Below are 21,979 nucleotides of genomic sequence, written 5' to 3' on the forward strand. Positions count from 1 at the left end.
GGAAGAGGAAAATGTATTTTGCGAACTGAGAATAAGTTGAGAACAGGGCATGAAGAAGTTCTTGGATGCAATTAAATAAGTCTTATTTCTGTGATCACTAATAAAAAAAACAAACTATCGAAAGTTCGTGTTTTAATAACCCCCATGTTAAGGATAAGGATCCATGGAAAGTGGACCGACGAAGGAAAACATCATTATCACAAATGTAACAATCAGGCTGAAAATTCTACCATGACCTATAGTACCTACTGGCACCTACTTTTTCTTCTGTTAAGGTACCGCTCCCGGGTGCCTAGTGCCTATAAAGAACTTCTCAGTTTATTGATAAATTATTTATAACTTGATTTAATTTATTGAAAAGTTAAATACTCTATTGAAGATCATATTTGTGAAAGTTAAGGCATGTAAGTCCGGCCTATGCTTTGAATGGATTTGTAATTGGTATCTAACGTGCGTCTCACGTCTCTAGAACAGGTACCCACGTTTCTAGGATGAATGTTCAGCTTGTTGCAAATAGTCGACAATAAATCGGTCGTTGGAACATTTTTTTAGGGTAGATAGCAATTAGATGCGGTATGTCTGACGCATTGAGATTAATAGTTAAGATCATTCTCCGTTTATTATATTTGTTACATCCGTTATGTGTGTTTAATTGCGGAATAAAATTTATATCCCTCTCGTTTATTGCCTCCACCTCGAATAGCCTGGAATTAACTTGCTCTACCAATTTTCACGAAATCTTAAAAGTTTCTCTCTGGCTATTCAATGTCGCCAATGATTGCTGGTGATGACAGCAACAAGCAAGAGTTGTAGTAACTCCTCATAATGGTGGGTGAAGATATTCTTATATCTAGATATTTGTCATTGTCACGATCAGACATATTGCTTTTAAATGGCAATGAGAAGTCTATTGAAACGTATGTTATTGACAAGAAGGTTAGATGGCGTTATTAGTAAATAGTAAATGAATGCTGGGCGAGACTCACATAGTCAGCATGGAGTCGCTGGTGCGGGCGGGCGGGGCCGCGGACGCGCGGCGCGGGCGAGTGCGGCGGCGCGCCCCCGCCCGTGAATATCATCGGCGCGCGCATGGGCGCCGCGCGGCGCTGCGCACGCCTCGCGCCGCCGCCGCCGTGCACAGAGATCTCCCGCCGCGCCCGCACTCGCGTATTTATAAACGGAATTCCACACGCTCTATTCGCGGCCGGATACAACTTTCAGCACTCGTCGTACGGAGCACTGAAGAGGCGGGTTTTGCCGGTTTGGGCTCCTGAATTGTCTGGCAAAGCCCGCGTGAGTCACAGCGCAAGCATCTTCCCGCCGAAGTTAAGCGGTTCTCTCAAGAAACAGTGCTTAAAATAATTGTATTACAAGATTGTGAAAACGTTGCGGTCGCGCCGACGAGTAAATAAAACACAAATATTTATTTATAGTTGCTTCTAATGTTTATTTTTCAGTGACACAGACAGCAGACGAAAACAATGATGCTTTCTTTTTGGCCCAAATAACTTCGTCAACACATTATGATCAAGTGCTCATTACACTGTCACTGAGCCACAAAATACTGAAGAAATGACTTAATAAATAGTTTGCAGATATTTGTTTACGTAGGTACACAACCGTTATGAGACAGAGCTGTAGAACAATACAAGTCTTGGGTTTCGACAACGGCTTACTTCAGGCGGTGGGCTGTACTGCTGGCCATAAAACGGCAGTAAATAGGCGCAATGAATCAAACGGTGGTCAATTTTACGACCGACCTCTGATTCTGCTGTATACAAATATCGCTAGAACTCACCAACACTATATTGTTATGATATGTACCGATCTAAAAAATACCGTAAAATTACAGTAAAACCCATATCCTGAAAGAAAAAGTTATTTTCCATTACAAACGAAGTTTATTCTATTAGGCAAAATAAATTGAATAATTTATTTAGAAGCATATCCTTTCCTGTACGAGAAGAAGCCTGTGTCCTGCATTGAGACAAATCGGCTGATGACGATGACGAAGCATTTTCCTCTAACAGTTTTTGTTTCTTTATCATGAATTTTGTGGTGATACAGATGTTAAACTTTTAACGGTTCAAGAACGTGAAGAGAGTGTATGAAGACCGCAACACCTGAAAACATACTTATCATTAGATGTTTTTCAAGCATCAACATATCGTAGGCACTTCATAATCAGCCTTTACCGCAATGTACGTATCCAAAGACATAGGGATGACATATGCGGTGCGAGGCGCTATCGGTCGGCCGCAGCATTGCATCATCACCAGCAGTTGTCTTCGGAACCGCGGTGACAGCTTCATCCAGTCGCAGCAGTATATCGACTGATTTACCAGCTCGCTCTGCAAACACACGTAGGTAAATGTTACACGAGGCCCTGCCAAATTTAGATGAATTACTTTTACTACGCTTTGTTTAGGAGTCATACGAAGCCGCTACAATTATTTAGCAGCCAATTTATACGTGATGAAGTGGCGTCTACTGGTAACACGTGCGTTTTATGTCTCAATCAGTTACCTCAACTTTGAGTTGTGTCCCGAAATAGCAGTAAATAAACAGCTGAGCTAGCATGCAACCCAAATACACGGCCATGGAAACAAACTCGGCCGAATATATGCTTAACTGAAATGTCAAACAAGTTTTAAGGAATATTAATTAGAAAATTGAAATAAGGTGCTCTATTTAATATCCCAAGCTTGAACGTACCCCAACGATCTTGTACATAGTCATGCATATGACCCAAGCCATCACAAAGAACTGCACGACCATTGCTTCGCCAAATATCGACTCTACTTCTTTAGCAAACCTGGAAACAATCAGCGGACAGAAACCCTTGATTTTTATAGCAAATTAACCACGCTTAGAAAATCTTCCCAAAAGTTAAACCTACCGCAAAATCTGATAATAATGCTGCACGCATTTCTTAAGTCTCTCTTGTATCGCCACTCTCTCCTGTTGTTCATCTTTATAAGATGTACTGTAGAGATCAGTCCTCTTGTTCAACTGTGTATTTATTTTAGCAGAGTCGTCAAATTCCACCAGCTGTTCCAAGTTGTGGCGAAGCATCTGTATTTGTATTTTGGCCTGCGCGTAAAATGCTACGATCGTACAGTCCATTGTTACGTTGCCGTAAGCTTGAAGGTTATCAGAATAATCATGTAGGCCAATGCCAGCGAAAATCTAAAATTCATTCAACATTAGTAACATACACACATATTCTTCGTAACTAAAAAGTGGCTTCATACAGGTTTTAAACGATTTGAAAACACCTGGCAAACGGGAAGCACTTATTCAGCATCATTAAAGCCATCAGTAGCCGATTTTGTAGTAAACGCATATAAATTGCCTCTTTGACTAATGTTATTCAGAAACGTAGACAAAACACATTTGGCCAAACCCATATTTCGACCAAAAATGTGTAGGATGTGTAACGGACTTTTTGATTTAGAAGGTAACTTACGTAATCGTGCTCGAGGTCTCGAAAGGAAAGTACCCGGTGAACTGCACTTCTTCGCCTAAAGCCCTGTTCACGATGGGAAACACGGTCCACATGGTGCCACAGGTAAATATCGCTCCGTGATATAACGTGAGAAGCTTGGACATGACCAGTGCATTTTCTTTCAGCACCTTTACATGATACGGCTTGGTTGCTTCGAAAACGGGTCCTGTAGAAAAATATTGACCAAGTATCTCACTTCACTCATCATCATCAATAAATTAGAACCGTTCGTCGTGTACCACTAATACTTGATTTCTGCGCAAAATTATTGATATTGTTTGTTTGACTCCTGGCTGTAGAGGAAGAACAGTTTTCTTTACATATCCACAGAGAAATAACAGGCACAAACCATTAATGATGTCGATGAGTTTGTCAATACGTCGAGTCCTGATGTTGAAGGCTACTTGTTTTCCCAACGAATTCAGGGTGGTAAGCAATATGAACAGCGTGTCAACTATTAGATTGGTGCTGTGCCTGACCTGACACGGAGAAAGAAGAAAATATTAAAGAAGTAAACTGTTCATAAAAGTCCTGTAACCCTCCCTGATTTTGATAGGGGTTGTAATTTTTCAGTAGATGTAACTATCTGTGATCTGAGAAAAGGGTCTAAGGGTAACCCTTTCAATTTCCCAGATCGCGAATATCTTCTGACGACAATAAAATTCTTTCCAGGGGCCCGATTCTCCTAATTTTACTTAAGCGACCTTCGATTGACGTTCGACTCGATTCGACTGAGATCCAATCCCGACTCGATTACGATTGAAGCGTATGTGGCATTCCGCTATTTTTTCTTTGAAATAAACGTTTTTATATTTTTCTGTCATTCAATAATGAATCATTTTGTCTGCAAATGATTTACGATGGCAAAATGATTGCAAACTACCGTATAGACCAAAATCATCAAAATAGCAGACCAATCGCACACCAATCAAATGTCAATCGAATACGATTGGTCTTTTATTAGTAGCAGAATGTCCGATATGGTTAAAACTGCTATTACAATCATATTGCGATTCGATTTCTATTCGATTTTGACATTATTAACTTAGGAGAATCGGGGCCCTGTCCGAACACTATTTTGTAGGAACTCACGATCCTAGCACCTGTTTACCTACACAAATATGGCTCACCTGCACAACTCGTATGACATGTTGCAAATTGTACGTTAGAATAAAAGTCCACGACAGAAAACGATAAGTGTTGTGCAAGAATTGTTTCTGAGGAGACAAAGGCTTCAAAACTATTTTGAAATAGCCGACTCTTGCCAACGCATCGAAATGAGGTCTAAACCCTTGGAACGTAGAATACTTCATATTTTCCCCCATTTTGCAAAATTATAGTAGCCTAACTAGCTGATGAAGGAATAAAGTATGGGGACTCGGGGATGTTTTACTAAACCAAGTAGGCTTATAAATCACATTATAAGTACATAGGGGTCGTGTTAATTATCTCTGTTGGGGTGTCAATTTACACATTGATATGCATAATTGACCAATAGCTATAGGGTGGTTCATTTTGAAACCTGAAATTGATCAATCTCTGCTGTCTCGGTAAATGTCGGTAGTTTCCGAGTTCATGTAGTATTGTAGCACATGATCGTGTATTCACAAGTGACTGTGCACGGGGTTTCGGGTTCGATTTCGAAATGCTTTGCGGGTTTTTAACACTCTCGAGTCGCGGTGGTGCTACGGAAACGTACCTTGTAGAGCTATTAATACTTTTAGGTCGTGACCTTTCTCCATTTCCTTCAAAATATGAGAGTGAGGAAGCAGTGTCAGCAGAATCAGAATTAGAACGCGATGAAATCGCCATTTAAAACATTTCAGTTATTGAAGAAATTATAAAGCAGTGCGGAAATATGGAAATAAGTCGGTATATCCAACAACATCCTGAATTCTATGTGACCATGAGGGTGTTAATTTTGCGACACTTCAATTAAGTTAATGACGTAGAAAATACCCATCAAACAATTAAGTTGTTTGGATAATAAGCACTGTACACAAACTGATTTGACGAAAATGAAAACTTCATGAAATATTTATAAGGTAATTTATGTAAATGACGCTTATTCACACCTCGTTTAGTAGAACTAATTATATTAGATATTTTGTATAAATTAAAAGTAAGGATGTATGATGCAAAGATGTATGTTTCGAGTCAGAAGTGCATATTTTATACTGCTTTCTTTGTTTATTTACATACATATATTTTTACAAAAATATAACAATATTTACATCACTTTTTATTGCAGCACTTCCATGAGGCGATCTCTCGGCTGTTATAAAATATTCAGAGAGTAATGTAGGTTAGTGGTATTTGAGTCGATATTGACAATGTGATATTTTTGGAAGAACATGAAGGATCCAGGATCAGGACACAGGTGTTTAATAACAATGTGTATTCTATTGTGAAACAGTTTATTTAAAATACTATCCGAAAATAAACCACATCAGTATTGTATTTGGTATTCAGCTCTGGCCGAACATGCTTTACCATTTGTGTTCGCATGCAGCGATTGGAATGTGAGAACAGAAATTTTGAGCCGTTACATAGCACATAATACTGCGGCCACTTTACTTTGTACTCAAATTATTACTCAAATGCGTGTGTCGCGATAATTATTAGAAATGGAACCTCCATTAGTAATAATCAACAATGTTGTAAAATGCTATATTAATTTAATCATAAATATTTCTACACATTATCTATTAGTTACATTTACATAAAGATTTCTATTTGAACCCAGAGCTTTTAGCAGATGTCGAACAAATGAACCATGTCCACATTTACATCACAAAGTTTATACATCATTATGAACTTAATTTGAAAAGTTATCACTCTATTAATATTTCGGGGCACTGTCTCTTAGGAGACGTCTCGTCGTCCGCCGGTTCTTTCCGCTTGAGTGACTTGCTATCCTTGTCCTGTGTCATGCCGTCTACGTTGGACTCGTGTTCTTCAGTCTTGTGATCAAGGTCAGCTTCTAGCCTTTCGTTTTTAGGCGATTCACTATCTGGAACATCGTCATCAAGTGCGATTTCGTCGGCGCCGTCATCTTGTTCATCCTCAGGTTTCTCAAGATAATCATCATCGTCGGCAGCTGCCTCCAACCGTTCAGCCGCTTTTTGAGAGGTGGCATTCTGTGTGCCTGTGTTTGATGAAGCTGATCTTTTGCTCACGGAAATTCTAGCCGTGAGGGCTCTGTGTAGCTGTATTATATCTCCAGGAGCTCCCTGTAAATGACAAAGGCAGCGTGTTAAAAGCAATATTTTATTTCTATGTAAATACATAACTTACCTTTAACTCCTTAATGCAGCAAGTATTCAAAAGATTTTTTTTCTGTTTGTGCAAAGGAAATACAACCTTGAATATAGACTTTTATGGCTTGCAATAAGATTAAGTTAAAAAGGCTCTGTGATTGGACTAGCCACCAGAGTCACTCGTTAGCATTGAGAACAATAAATTCACATACATGATTTTGTCAGCAGCACCGGTAGTAAAAGTCAAGAACCGTCAATTGATATTTCAGTCCAGGTCTCCTCAACAATGCAATCAAACAGTTATTCATTGGCATCCATGATGAACATAAAAAATTAAGACTTTCGAACTCACCATAATGAGGAACAATTTGATCTGCTGCTGAGAGTCAACGGCGGTGATCCTGAGCGACTTGGTGCCGGCTCGCTCGACCACCATGTCTGGCCACAGCTTGGTGTTGAGCACGACGCGGAGGCTGCCCGACACTCGCGCCACCAGTCGCGCAGCACCGCCGCTGTTGGCGGGCGCGTCGTTCAGCCGTAGGACACCGCGGCCCCGCTCGCGCCAACTGCCTGCCTCCCAGGCGAATAGGCGACATGATATCTGTGGAGGACATAAAATATGTAAGAGAGAAAGTTTGTGTTTTGTTAAGATTTCACAATGAAATAGTTCCTTAGAGTTACAGATTACCCTTTTGCAGTGTTTGGGATGTCCCTCAGCATATAGGTAAACAGGACAGCTAATGTATATAAAATGAAGGGCTAATAAGCTGAAAACGTAGCGACCTTCAACACAATAGCCTAAATTGAACACACTTCAGTACACTGTTGTTGCAGTAAATAAACACCTGCATCTGTAAAGTTAATTCAGATCTTCCAAAATACCAAAACTGATATAAGTACAACATTCACAACCAACTTATCAAACAAAATATGTTTTACATTATTTACACATGTTACATGTACCTGCAAAACATTAATCTCGCCCTCCTCGCCAGTGATAGTGTAATGTGCGGTGGGCGGAGGCGGTCGAGCATGCGAACGCTCGTACTCCGCCGCCGCGGCCGCCAGACCCTCGCCACTTGACGCCTCGCCTTGATTGCTGTCCTCCTGACGAACAGTAATACAAACACATATTGAACAGGTGTGGTGATTAACACTGTGGAAGGAGACCTGTGCCCAGCAGTAGGATGTTAAAAGGGTTGATGATAATAAACAACACCAAACTAAGTCAGGCTTTGTAATTAGGCAAAAGATAAGATGTCATTTGTTTGAGACAAGTTTGTCTGTATTTCATTTGCTTTGATTTACTTTGTACTGTCAGTGTGTAGAAGAGTTTTCATGAAAAACATTTTGTTGTCAAGCAGAAAATACAAAGATATGTAAATGAATTGCATACTTAGCACAGTCTGATACAAGTAATACAAGTTATTGTCACTGGAGAATTTCCATAACAGCATAACAATGATAATTGTGCGCATAAAACCCAAGTTATCTTCATAAATCCCACTATTGAACAAATCTTATCAGGCTCTAACTTTTAAACAACATCACAGGTCAGTTCTGCATTGTTTACATTAGATACACAAACAAACTAAATGTACAAAGGACAAAATACCTATGAATATTTGTTAGGAACAAATGCTTTGACCATTAATCTGCATTAATGACCAGACTAATTAGCTAACATTTAAAATAACTTAAATTGTAACTGACCTGATTTTCCTTGACAGAGGCAGCAGCTAGTGAATAGTAATTCTGTAGTTCCATTGGACGAGCTGTGCTCGTAGATGCTTCTCCATTGTTAACGCCTCTCCTTTATTACAACTCTCTCACTTAAATTTTGACCAAACACGAATCCTGATGAGCTAGGGGCAGGTTGTGCCGCTGGCGGCACTGTGTTATTGGTCCGTGGAGTAACATTTGCAGATCCTAACGGTACAAACTTAGGTACTTCCGTTTCAGGTTTGGTTTCCTTGAGTCTGTCCTCGTTTTGAGTTTCTTCTTTTTCTTTTTCCTTTCCTGCTTCCGAATCTTCAGTTGGCTCAGAAACTTTTAAAAATGGATTATTACCAGGTTTGAGCTGAGAGGGACGCAGAATCGAACCTGAATAAAAAAGGTGTTATTAGTAGAAGACTTGACTTATAATTGTTCACGTCATCTAAGTAATTCAAATAAGAAACTAGAAAAACCTTTGTTGCTATTTCTTATCTCAATTCAAATATCATTAACGAAACATTATGATGACTCTATGTCAATCAAAATTTCATGAAGTTATGGTAAGGCACCTACCAAATGGATTACATCCTTTATTGGAACTTGATGCAAAACTGGAGGAACCAAAGCCACCCAGTCGAGGCTTTGCTAGAACCACTCTTGATTGGGAGGACCCATTATAAAAATCTTCAATCGGAGATTTACCTATGAGAAAACAAAGTTACACTTTTATTGTTTCAGCAATAGAACAGAATTGACTAAATATCTTGTGGATAAACGTAGAGACAGAATTTAAAATCATAATATACCACATAAGCCTTAAAACACAAAAAATATATTATCCATATTGCCTTTTGTGACACAATTTGCATGAACAAGAATGACCCACTGACCAAATATAAAGCTAAACCTCAAATCTAGGTATAAAATTACAATTTTCAGTCGAGTGTTGTATAAAAAGTCATAAGTCCAGTTGCATGTTTGCAAAAAAAGTAACGAGTACTGCATACAAAAGGATTGTCTGGTGAATGGAACAAAAATCATTATAATTTCCAGTTAACGCAGGCTTAAACTGTAGATTTTTAGCAAAAACACGTAACTATAAACGGCTATTAACAATAATTTATCCCTACGTACTAGATAAATAAGTGTAAGATACTAAAAAGAATGTCGTTGATGATGCAGCATGGACACAGTGAAACGCACCCATATAACAGTGTAAAACACTTGGACATGAAAGCATACTGAAGAATTCGCATAGAATTTCTATTTAACATTTGAATTAAATGTTATGAGGCATCGAAAATTATGAAAAATGCAAAATCTTACCTTGCTTTGCGTCTGCCATTGTCGATTTTGTAGGTGTTTTTTTTTTAACTGGACAGAAGAAAGAGAGGCATGGACATGTTAGTGATATTGTCTTTTACTGCACTTCACAATTTCAGGTAATTTTAAAACTTTATTAAATTCATTGAAAAACTAATATAACGCGTTTTATTTTGTGATTTCGTTAAAAAAAGTTTATTTTTGTGTTTAATATTTACTTAGTTTATTATCGATAATTCTAGGAACAACTCTACGATTTTTTGTGTATTGCCAGTCACTATATTTTTATTTATTTCATGGGTAATGAATTAAAGTTTAGTCTACGAAATAAAATAAATATATTATGGAGCATTTCAGATATCGCCCTGCATTTTTTGTGGTATTTTTAATCTATGCTAAAACTAAGTTTTAAACAATGAAAATCAGACACTATAGTTCTACGCGAAATTTTCTTGATTGTAGTTTTCTTCTTAATCATTAATTTAATTTTAATTCACTGACTTCAACCATTACAGGATGTTATAATTGTGAACCTCTTGAGACATTGTGCCATCAATCACCTCAAAATTGATGCTTTAGTCTGAAATTATCGAGATAACTATCTCAATGATAACTTCCCCCAGATGGGAATTTAATGCTGGCACATGGTAACCCTTTTAGAGGTCTGTCATTAATGTCATTTAAATGTCAATCAAGAAGCAAAGTATATTGCAAAATTAAAATTGTAATTTTTATTGTACGAAAATTGTATAATATTTTTTTAAATCTTAAGATATTAAATATAAACAGTCACAACATTCCAAATACAGGATATATCGTGCAGTGAAATTGTGAAGTCGGATATACAAGAACTGTGTCATAACAAATTAGTGTGGAATTACGATTAATATTATGAATTGGATTACTTTGAGTATATTTTTATAAACTACAGATTTGCATTGTCCGGCAAGAATATTTAAAGTGCATTAACCACCGAAGCTCCGTTACTTAACCAAAATTAACTCAGGTAAGCAAAGTATTAAAATATTTATGTTAAAACCAGTTTTTTTTAAAGTTGTTTAAATATAATTATTGTGAAATTATCTATTGGGATCGCATGATGTTGATCTGGTTGGTTTTCCTTGTACTTAACTCTGAATTTAGCCTTATCTTGTTGCTGAGTTCAATCTTATCATGGTAGCAGATTTTTTGCATATTTCTTGAACCGAAGCTGACAGCATTGCATTATTCAACTGTCCATTAAAGTGATAATTACTTTTGAATAACTTTATTCCATTGTTTATGGAAAACTATAACTTATAATAGTTACAGCAACTAGATAAATGTTTGTTAAGGTTGCATGAAGCGTTACTTGGATCAAGAGATTAATGTTATAAATAATTAGCAATAATACTGCTGTATACTGAGTCTATGATAAAATGCAAGTCATTTGATGGTAAATAAATGTATTCAATCATGTGCCTGTTACACTCTATGTACAATAAACTGTACTGTATTTGAAATGAGCGTTATTATGTTTATCTAAAGTAAAAGATTAAGTACACATAACTTTTAATATATGGTGTGTTGTATGGTGAACTTGTAATAAAAGTGATCATTATACTATCATTAAAATCTAGTTATGAATGTACTGGGAACACAAATGTACTGCTAAGATACATTACTTGTATTATCACAATGAGATGACTCATATTAATTCTATGAATTCAGTTCTCAATCAATTTTAATGATACAATTATTGAGATAAGATACATTACGAAATATGTCCTCTAGGTAATGAAAAAAATCAACTCATTGTATAACAAATTTATTTGATTATTGCTATTCAATGTTAAAATACTAATAATAAGAGTACCAGTTTTTAAACCAAACAAAATAAAAATCATTCCAAAAAAAAAAACGAGACTTAAAAACACACACGTACATTGCATAATAATATATTTGTCAATCTCGTAGCTTATACATATTATTTGCTTATTTTGATATGAATATTGTGGACCAGTTCGCATTGTACAAAAAAATATATAAAAAAACAAGTTGTACAGAGAATTTCTTCCCGGTACGTACGTACTACATAGGAGTTGTATGTAGGTGAAATTATAGAACTTTGCTATATCATAACAAAGTAATTTGAAGTTTATGTTCCACAATGTAACTGCCTTGGGTGAATCCGTTGAACAATACTTCATAATCTATACTTCGATACTATTTATATCTATACTAATATAATAAAAAGAAAAAAAATAATTGAAAAAGTCCTGCACTGTTGGGAAGCTGATTATCCCCAAGGATATGTTATACGTGCTGGGGAAAATACATTAAAAATAATTGCTCCATGGTTTCAATAGTAGATATGTATTGACTAGACCAGTTTAGTAAGTTTCAAATTGAAACTACATTGTCATTTTAATTGTTCACAAAAAATCTGCTCTGTCATTGTAGAATAATAAACTGCCAATATATATTTTATAAAATGTTTCTTAATGTTTTTACGTTTGTGTTATATAACTTATCGTAGGTGTACGCTAATCACGATTTTTTGCTATGTTTATGTCTAAGGATCACGATTTTCGTGTTAATCCTGTCTATCAGCTTACCACTTTGAATAAAAATAGAACCCACTATTTCTAGTCTTCTAAATACCTATATAATAAAGAAGAAACATTTTAACTAAAGGCCTCGAAGCTACTATCTCGAGTGTCGTACGAAGGCTTTATTTTAACCGAATACACGAAGTAGTTCCTACGGGATGCGGGTGAAATCGCTAGCGGAAGCTATAGAAAAAAAAAATGAAAACATTTCTCAGAGTGGTTGAAACATCCCACAATTCTACTTTCACAATTTCTTCTTCGACAAAATGAACTGTGAGATTGCAACACATTCAAGCGAGTCCTATGCAAAATAATCATTACAATGCAAATAGGTGCTACCTGATTTCCTTTTATTTTCAACGGTTTATTTTCAACATTTTATGTTAATCGGAATATTTTCCTTTCCTTTCACGTTATTTTTCCTCTACGTAACTGACCTACACAAAAAATAGTAGGTACGTATTATAAAAGGTACATTTACGTACAGACTATACCTATCCCACTTACGTACGGCATAACGGTAACCGGGTATTTCCCATCACCGCGAAGTTTAAAAATTCTTCATCTAATTGCGGTCAATTTGGGCCAAGTTGCAGAGTCATGCCAAATGCAATCTTTACTTTTTTAGAAATAGAAAAAACAACTTTCGTGCTAGAGATGAACCATAAATCTTGGTGAACTAGCAATTATAGCGAAAGTTAAGGGACATTATAACCGTCGGCTAATTTTATTACATCTATCGGAGTTTGGAAGTTAAGGAGTTTCATTTAACTGTCAGGTCTACTTATGTATAAAGCAAGCCTAAGACAGCAAAATTGGTTAAAAACACATTATGTACAGTACCTATGTACAGGCGACATTATATCAACCTACCTCAATCTGTCCTTCAATAGATTTTTAACCTTATCACAGTAGTGGACTGTTAATATTCGATTGGTAAGATATGACTGCTGGCTGTCGCCTACCTATAGAAGTTGGGTTTATGAGAGAACTTTTAGGCTAGTAAATTCGCCTTTTGGCTTTGAACCTGTATCACAGATATGAGATACCACAAACATTTACATGCAATAGGGTTGTTTCCAATTTTCGGAAATCTGTTTAGATAGCTTCTAAATAATTTTAAGATCACCCTCTCTTTCATTTTTCGTCTCAAATCTTTTTATTTTTTATGTATTTCATCTTTTTCTATTTTTCTTAAAATATTGCTCAGAAAACGCTAGATCACGTGACTTTGACGTCATTATCTAATGTCATTCCTTTACATTTTAAAGCACATCTAACGAGAAAAAAACTAAAACATAACTAATCAATTTCTTAATTTTAATAATTTATTTTAATAAAATAGCTACAAAACTAAAATATTTTATACATGTAAATTATTTTTATACATTTAGCACAAAATAAAATACCTCAAATGTTGTGAGTTGTGTACGCGGAAAAATGAAACGGTGCAAAGAAACGTAAAGTTTGTGTATATTTATATTGAGGTTATGTTTGTGTCAGCGTTCGAAACATGTTCGAAAACATTTACTTATGCTTTTCCAAAAAACTAAATTAAATGAATATCTACGAGGTTTGTGTTGTGCGAGACTGTGGATATACGACCATTAGTGCTCCAAATAAATTGTTCATCCACGTTCCGCTGAATAAAAATCTTGGTTATTGGCAAAGAATTGAGCGACCGTAAAGAGTCTACTCTTGGCAGATTGGAACTATTAGCTTTCATAAATCCTTTCTCCATAATTCTTAAGCAGTTGTATCACTTAAATGCAATTAACACACAGAACTTCACAGAAGCAAATAAACAAAACATTAATTCTGAGGTTCTATTCTATTCTATTTTTATTTATGGCAATCCATGTCGATGCATACGTCACTGTCAAATACTTGTCATTGTCAAATATAGAAAGGATGACGTCATCGGTCTCTTCTCGTCGTTTTTAATGGCGTGACGTCATAGGCTCTAAATTAAAATTTCATAAATGAATTAAAAAATGGGAACAAATATAACGACCACCATAAAATGCTTTGATACCCTTAGTTTTGCAACCAGAAAAATCTACTGAACACCAGAAAAATAAAGTCTAAAAATGTAATAGTACCAGCTATTTTAGTCACGACTTCACTTTAAATTGTATTCGACCACCAAATTTAGTAAATGATCACCAACTCTTGACGACCAAATTAATGTATTATTTTTGCCTAAATAAGTCACTGTGATTGCCATAAAATGTAGGCTTATTATCAAATAAAGTATTATGATGCCATATTAAGTTATGTGTCCGGCTTGCAATGCATGCGTGAGTGTCAGTATGACGAGTGACAGGGGAAAATGGAAGAAAATGACATATTGCGCCGACCCCAAGTAAAATTGGGAACAGGGCAGGAGAAAGAAGAAGAAGAATGTGTTTCTCAATACACTCCCTCGAAAACACACTCTTATCGCACTGTTTAGAGGCATGCAATAGACAATTTTCCACCCTAGTGCAGGAAAAGGGTCCCCATAATGTAATTACATTTATTGTATCAGGCCGAACTTATTTTTTTGGAGTCAGTTTACTTAAACAGGATAGCAAGATGTAAAACTTTGATTATCATTTTATATTAAAACGCTGGTATAATTTTGATGATCATTCACTACTTTGGTGATCATTTACTACTTTTGGGATAACAATGATTTATTTGGACTCATTTTGCTTAAATAGGATAGCAGAATGTAAAAACTTTGGTTATCATTTTACTTTAAAATGGTGGTTTAATTTTGGTGATCATTTACTATTTTTGGCTTGCGCATGATTTATTTTGGAGTAATTTCACTTAAATGGGATAGCAAAGTGTTAAAACTTTGGTTATCATTTTACATTAAAATGCGAGTTTCATTTTGGTGATCATTTACTATTTTTGTCTGCTATTTGTTACTATTTCTGGTGATCAGTTAAACATAAGCCTTAAAAAATATATGGTCAGTTATAAATAATATAATATAGCTTATCGTGTTTCTAGTTTTATGAACTTTCGGTGCATTCATTTATTTTTAACTAAATGAATAGTAGGAAACAACCCTATTAGTAATATATCTCTGGTATTAAAAAGGTACATTACATACAATGATCTAAGTGAAAATCTAATCTATTGAAGGAAAACAAAACAACAAACATATTTACGCAATAACGATAGATACCTACGACTATAAGTGGGGATTACAAATGACGCGTACGATAAGTAAACAAATAGCTCGATTTACATTGAACAGATTGTGACCTCACTTCCGCTCAGAAATGAGCAGGTAACGCAAAGGGCTCATCAGCAATTCGTCGGAAATCCCGTAGTCACGGACTCACGGTTAAAGAACTCATTCGATCGCGATCTTAAAAACAATTGATCTTGCCTGGCACTCTGTATTTTGTTTTTCAGCGGTTTCACCCGCGTCCCGTGGAAATTACTGTCCTTACCGGAATGAAATATAGCCTATGTTACTCGGGAAAAGTGTAGCTTTCCAACAGAGACATTTTTTAATCGGACCAGTAGTTTTTGAGTTTATTAGCCGTTTGTTGTGGCCATTACTAGCCGTTTTCCCGCGGTTTCACCCGCGTCCCGTGGGAGCTACTGCCCACACCGGGATAAAATATAGCCTATGTTACTCGCAGATAATATAGCTTTCTAATGGTGAAAGAATATTTAAAATCGGTCCAGTAGTTTTTGAGTTTATCCATTACAACCAAACAAACAAACAAGCAAAGTTTCCCTCTTTATGATATTAGTATAGAAGTATAGACAAACAAAAATATTTTTTCCTCATTATAATATTAGTATAGATATAAAAATATCTCGACTTTTCTGAGGTTTAAGATTTATCTTTAAACAAAATGCTAATTCAGAGTAGGCAGGTATATAATGTTGATCTTTTTTTCATCAAAATTAAGGCACTGTGTTAATGAGTTTGTTATTCAATTAGCCTGCTTGTCCTTAAAATAGAAGTTTTGCAATGTTTTTAAAATTATAATTTTGTAATATTATTATACTTTTGCGACAGGTACCTCTTTTAAGAAATCATACTTGTTGGCTATATGACGTATGTATTTACGTCAATGTATGGACAACAAACACATAATTTTACTAATGACTCAATATAAATATTACGTCTATTATACATTACGAAAAAATGGAATAATATAAATATAAGAACCCAAAACAGACCAGCTGTAGATTCTCTCCAATTCGTTTTCAATCTTATTACAAAACAATATCATACCTTTAGTTTTTACCTAGAACTCAAAATTGGTTCTTACAACTGGACCATATTATAAAGAATGATAGAAATAGCAATAAGTCCGGACTTCGTACAAATATTCCAAAGTCCTAGAAAATCGCTATGCTGCTTTTTAATGCTTCCATTTTTCAGCATAATTTTATGTGGCCCGTGGGCTGGTATTCATCAGCAGGCGTGGTGCTTTTAATTTTCAGCCTTGAATAGACTCAATATAAAAAGCTTAGATGCTTATCCTAATTTAAAGGATCATGCGTCAATCCAAATTCTGCAGGTCATCTCGCGTCAACCGGTTCCTTTTGTTGGAATGGACAGTCTAGCAGTAAAAAACGACCCCAAAATACTTGACCTGTAGTAAACCTGAAAAAACAAAGGTTTTAGAAAAAAGTCATGTCGTCTTACGGGATTCGCTCGGAAGGAAGTTTTTGCTGCACTGAAAAAGACATCCAGGGAGAATTTTTCAGGTTTGCAGAGAGTATTAGTTTGTTTTCCTCAACTGCATAGATAGGTGGTAGGCAACACCTTTTCAGGATTGCACATCAAAAATCATTTGGAAACCTAACCTTCTAATATATAAATAAAATATGAATAATAAATTAATCAAATAGATACGTCCCAGGTGTAACTCAAGCAAGCACATGATTGTATACAATGACTTTGAATTTTTTATTCGGCAATTCAAAATGCGATATGGGTTTTTGCCGAGTCACCATGACTCGGAACAGATTGGCGGCAGAGGTTCAGACTACCAAACTTTCAGTGTGTAAGGTGTAGTTCGTCCTATTCAGTCAGTATTCGCGCGCCTCTTGTGGCTGGTACAACACTTTCTCATCCGGACTTAGTACAAGCCATGATGAGTGGAGGCCCAAAAGTGCTTTAACTCAAATATTTATCAAATAAGTGCATTGTGTAATAGTGTGTGCATCGCTTAGAGTGTGGTTTTGTTGATCTCAAATTGAAATTGTGATATAGTTGTGGTGTTTGAAGTCAATTTTTATTGATTGTGCAGTGATTATGAAACTTGATTCAAATATTTTAGGACCAGAATGCTGCCCGCCTTTCATAGGTAATTTTTATATGCAAAACTTTCAGCTTTGTAGTCATGTCAAGTTTGCCGTATAGGAGTAGTTGTCTCACTTTTGAAACAATGTTTTGTGATTGAATTTTCAGCTAACTTGACTATATTAATGTGGATACTATTGGTAGAACTAAATACAGATTTGTTAAAGATGGTAAATACTTCGAATTAGATCTAAAATGTATCAACAAATAGCCAGTGCATATACTTTGCAAAAACTCCACAAGTCTATCAGCGAATTTTTTTTTTTTTTTTATACTGTTAACGTAGTACTTATTGAAAAAAAACTTGACTGATCATACTACAACACATTTCTTAAGCAAAACCACCTCAGATGCAATAACAACGACGAAAAATCTAAACTTATGAGTCTAAACGAGGCGTGGTTGCAAAAATGTCTCGTCCGCAAATGCGGACACTACGTGACTTCACTGCTACTTCACACTGCTGCGTCCAAAAGCAACTTTAAAAGAAGCAAAAGGAAGCTTCTTTCTTTTACAAAAGTTTTGATTTGATCATTATATCCTCCCAAATTTATTTAGAAGAATGTTCATTTGAGCAGAATGATCCTGCTGTTGCTTGTTTTTGCTGGGGAGTTTGTTGCGCCACTTCTTCTTCCCAGCAAAACACATATGATGTTCAAAAGTGCTGTTGCAGCATAATTTGAATAAATGACTTTTGATTGATTTGATTTGATTGAATCCCTGATGCCCTCTTGTCATGGAGGTTACACAAAATCCTCCCTTATCTTAGGTTTAACTATCTGCCGCTTGTGGAACCTTAGTACATTGATTTTCTTTGTCCATCAGGTATGGAGACTGACGAGGATGTGGGCCGAGGCAACATGTTGGACAACATGCCTCCAATTAGCTGTGACGTCACGCTGGAAGGCGAGGTGGGCACCGGCTCCAATGAGATCGGTGACCTCACATTCTGCATGGGAAACTATATTAGTGACTTTATGAAGGTAAGAGTCGTTCTTTGGCTATTCTCTGCTTGGCTTCTTTCTCTGCTGGAGTTACAGCTACAGAAATAGTGTTTGGTGCTTATAGACCCAAAAGATTACCTACATTGGTGTTTGCTTCGTGAAGTCTAGCTTGCCAAAGATCTTCTTTGTAGCTCTTATGAACATTCCTCATTTGAAACGTTTCATAATGAGGGATTCCGGTTAAATTCAGACATAACATTCAACCAGTAGTATCTCCTGAAATACTGCTTCTAGATCTTTAGACAATTGTTTAACGCCATAGTCATACCTAACATATGAAGCAATCTCAGACGTAACTTCCAAGTATTGTTTGGACTGTTAAACCAACGTTCCCAATTCAAAAGGAAATATTATTAAACGTCTTTGTTTACAACGTACCAACTTTATCGTAGCCGAATTAAAATCGAGGTCAAAACCTAAGGAACGGCATTCCTAATCGCTGACATAGTTCAGCGACCTATACGATATGAATATATGCAGGACTTGCGAACTCAATAAAGGTGACAATATTTTGGAAGCCTGGGTTGGTCACTTAGCAACTCAGAATACCACATCATCATGAATTTTATTTTTCGGTCTAATCTGAAGAGTTCACATATAAATATTTTGGCAAGTAAGTCAACTCTGAAGAAAACATTGAACAATAATGAACATGTTCTGTTTTCCTGTTATACTATTCCCTGCCCTCTCCTTATGGACAAATACCAGCATGGTCTAACTAAGAAAATCAAATTGTCAAAACACTTGCAAATTCAAAATTCAATGTGGGTTTCTGTCTTGACGACCAAGTTGTCCTTCTACTTATATTTTACAAGTTGCCAAATTCCGATGATTAAGCATTACATCGCAATATTCGTAAATCATCAGTCATTTTATAATTTATTACTAAGAATAGAAAATCCTCTGATACCATAACTAGAGACTGATCTTGAACTGAGGTTTTTTTGGAATCATTAAGGCAATACATAATTGAAACAGCAACAATAATACGATTTTATGAACAACAATAGACAAGGTTTACAAAAACCAGAGGCTACCTCGTTATGCCTTTGCGATATCCTTTCACTACTTCTGAAGGTCTTTAGAATATCCTCCAAACATAGGCCAAAGGACCAGGTTTGACCAGACATCAAGATTTAACTTTATACAAGAAAAATAAATCGTATTACCTTGAATAGATTTTTTATTGAGATTCTGATTTCGCAACTGCATACGAGTCTGGGAGAAAACCTCACTATGTGGCTACGTTTGCATTATTGCAAAACACAAGTTTAATAACTTTAGTTTCAAAATCTGCACAGTGACTTCATAATTAAAAATTGAACGATCATAGTTTGGACCGTGCACGGTTATCAAAAGAATCTTAAAGATATAAGACGTATAATTTATTGAACTTTGTACGTGGACTTTGTACAGATTTCAAGTATTTATAGATGTAGTATAGATAATAATTTTAAAGATTTGGACTTTGGTGTCGAAAACAGGGTACCCGAGGTTCAATCAACTTACAATAAACTTGATACGTCAACAACACTTCCGACAACGACAATCGCTGACGCTAGTTAGATAAAAACTGATGACGTTAGCACTTTTTAACGTTTTTAATTAAAAGTAGCATTAAAAATTGGCTAACAGTTTAATCGCATAGACATTGTACGTAATGGGGTGTCCGCCTGCAATCAATAACCCAGTTACTTACTGGACACACTTCCTCTTAGTATTGTTTGTCAGATATTATCTTTTGTAATTACTCGTAACGGCTGTCAGAATTAGGACCCAATTATGGGCTGACCTCGGTAATAGAAACTTCTTCTAACCGTGCCTCTAATATTCAACCAGGTAACTGCCCTTTTCCATTACAATGAAAATTCTTTCAAAAACGACTACCATAATCGTATGTGCAGTATAAGTATGTATTTAGGCACCTTTAATTCAGTTTATTTGGCATCCCTACGTAGATACACATTCAGTATCTTATCTGTTATCTGTCGTCACCTTTCACAAATTGTTTACATATGCCTGTCTGTTTTGCTGAACTACATTTACTTCAAATAATATTTTTTTCTTATTCTTGCTTCCTCCTTGGCTTCTCCGAATCATATACCTGATTTTACGAACTATTATTTTCGTATCCTCGTGAGGTATCTTCTGGCAATGTTTGTGTATTCTTTATCCACAAACCCACCACTTTACTAGACCATAGTATCTCGACATTCTCTACCGGTAATATTTACCCATACTTCACACTACGATTTGATATCAACGAGTTATTTTAAACTGACAGATAACATTACATTGTTTGGCAGCACATTTAATTCGGGCATTTGCTCCTACCAATATAATCAGTGGTATAGCGATTGCACATCGACCATGAACTCGCAACGCTCACGAAACCGCTTCGCAGTAGTAGTTTCGAATAACAGACAGTAGTCAGAAGCATTCCTACTAGGTTCACCAGCATTTTTCTATTCCTTGTGTCATAGTCATCAAAGCTATCCTATAGTATTTTAACCGTCCTTGGACTTCCCTCTTAAAAGATCATCTATCGAGTTATTTCTTTTCATCTGTATAATCCGTAAGAGCCTGATGTATGTAATGTGTCTACTCTTCTTATATCTACTGCTGTACTACTTATGCCTCGTATATTAACCGAGCTGTTTATTGTAGCATCCCTCATGTCATGTCGTTGCCAATTGCCGCCGGTTTTGATTATTTTACTAACATTTTATATTGCGCTTGCGAAAATTACTCAGGCCCAAGGTATGCGTTCAATTTATGAACAGGCAAATATTGGCACAACTGCATCTGTAATAAGAAATGTCACGTTTAACCCCAGTTATTTGCTGTGTTTTGAGACTCACAATATTCTTTCAGTGGGTTTTTTAAGTTTTTCCTCTAAAATCTTCCTTTGGTGTGTTGTCGTAAATTAACAATGAACCGGTTTTCGGAAAACTGCTTATTCATGAATGCAAAATTGCCAATGAATATAAGTATCGTAAGTTATGTACAAAACTAGTAAGTAATTGCTTGCTCAGTAGTCACGACTCCGACCACGTGGTTACAAAGACTTTGCATCTCGAATTTATAAATAATCATTTACTGTCCATTATTCAAGGTCGTTACGTAACTTGTCGGTTGAGGTACTGTGTCAATTATGTTAATTTTTCCTTTCAAGTTTCTTTGCGAGTTTACATACATTTTGTTCGTTCTTTATGACACTTTCTTTTTTGACTCGAACGAGAGGTTGT

At 36.0% G+C, this 21,979-nt stretch overlaps 3 protein-coding genes across 4 annotated transcripts in view; 1 reads left to right on the top strand and 2 right to left on the bottom strand.

Annotated features, from left to right (window-relative positions):
- Positions 1-1,231: 1,231 nt before the first annotated feature.
- On the bottom strand, positions 1,232-4,866 carry LOC110380573 (odorant receptor 46a). The gene is given in 9 exon segments (XM_049847035.2): positions 1,232-2,123; positions 2,196-2,351; positions 2,527-2,631; positions 2,716-2,815; positions 2,900-3,143; positions 3,146-3,189; positions 3,470-3,674; positions 3,858-3,987; positions 4,639-4,866. Coding segments are annotated over 9 exon segments (1,224 nt in total). The 5' UTR covers positions 4,834-4,866; the 3' UTR covers positions 1,232-2,078.
- A 1,042-nt stretch (positions 4,867-5,908) lies between these two features.
- LOC110380563 (ran-binding protein 3) lies at positions 5,909-9,968 on the bottom strand. The gene is given in 7 exon segments (XM_021340569.3): positions 5,909-6,741; positions 7,121-7,369; positions 7,732-7,875; positions 8,482-8,509; positions 8,511-8,871; positions 9,058-9,186; positions 9,811-9,968. Coding segments are annotated over 7 exon segments (1,329 nt in total). The 5' UTR covers positions 9,830-9,968; the 3' UTR covers positions 5,909-6,342.
- A 497-nt stretch (positions 9,969-10,465) lies between these two features.
- The window catches only part of LOC110380553 (kelch-like ECH-associated protein 1B), a 36,195-nt gene continuing 24,681 nt past the window's right edge, over positions 10,466-21,979 (top strand). Inside the window, exons 1-2 of one of the 2 annotated variants that reach the window (XM_021340555.3) lie at positions 10,466-10,813; positions 18,553-18,710. In XM_021340555.3, coding sequence (XP_021196230.3) covers positions 18,555-18,710 — 156 coding nt within the window. In that variant the 5' untranslated portion in view covers positions 10,466-10,813; positions 18,553-18,554. Of the gene's footprint in view, positions 10,814-17,425; positions 17,732-18,552; positions 18,711-21,979 lie in introns of those variants that run through there. The other variant, XM_049847031.2, reaches the window with a different exon arrangement.

The sequence above is a fragment of the Helicoverpa armigera genome, chromosome 4, assembly GCF_030705265.1.
Source record: "Helicoverpa armigera isolate CAAS_96S chromosome 4, ASM3070526v1, whole genome shotgun sequence".
Classification (NCBI taxonomy): domain Eukaryota; kingdom Metazoa; phylum Arthropoda; class Insecta; order Lepidoptera; family Noctuidae; genus Helicoverpa; species Helicoverpa armigera.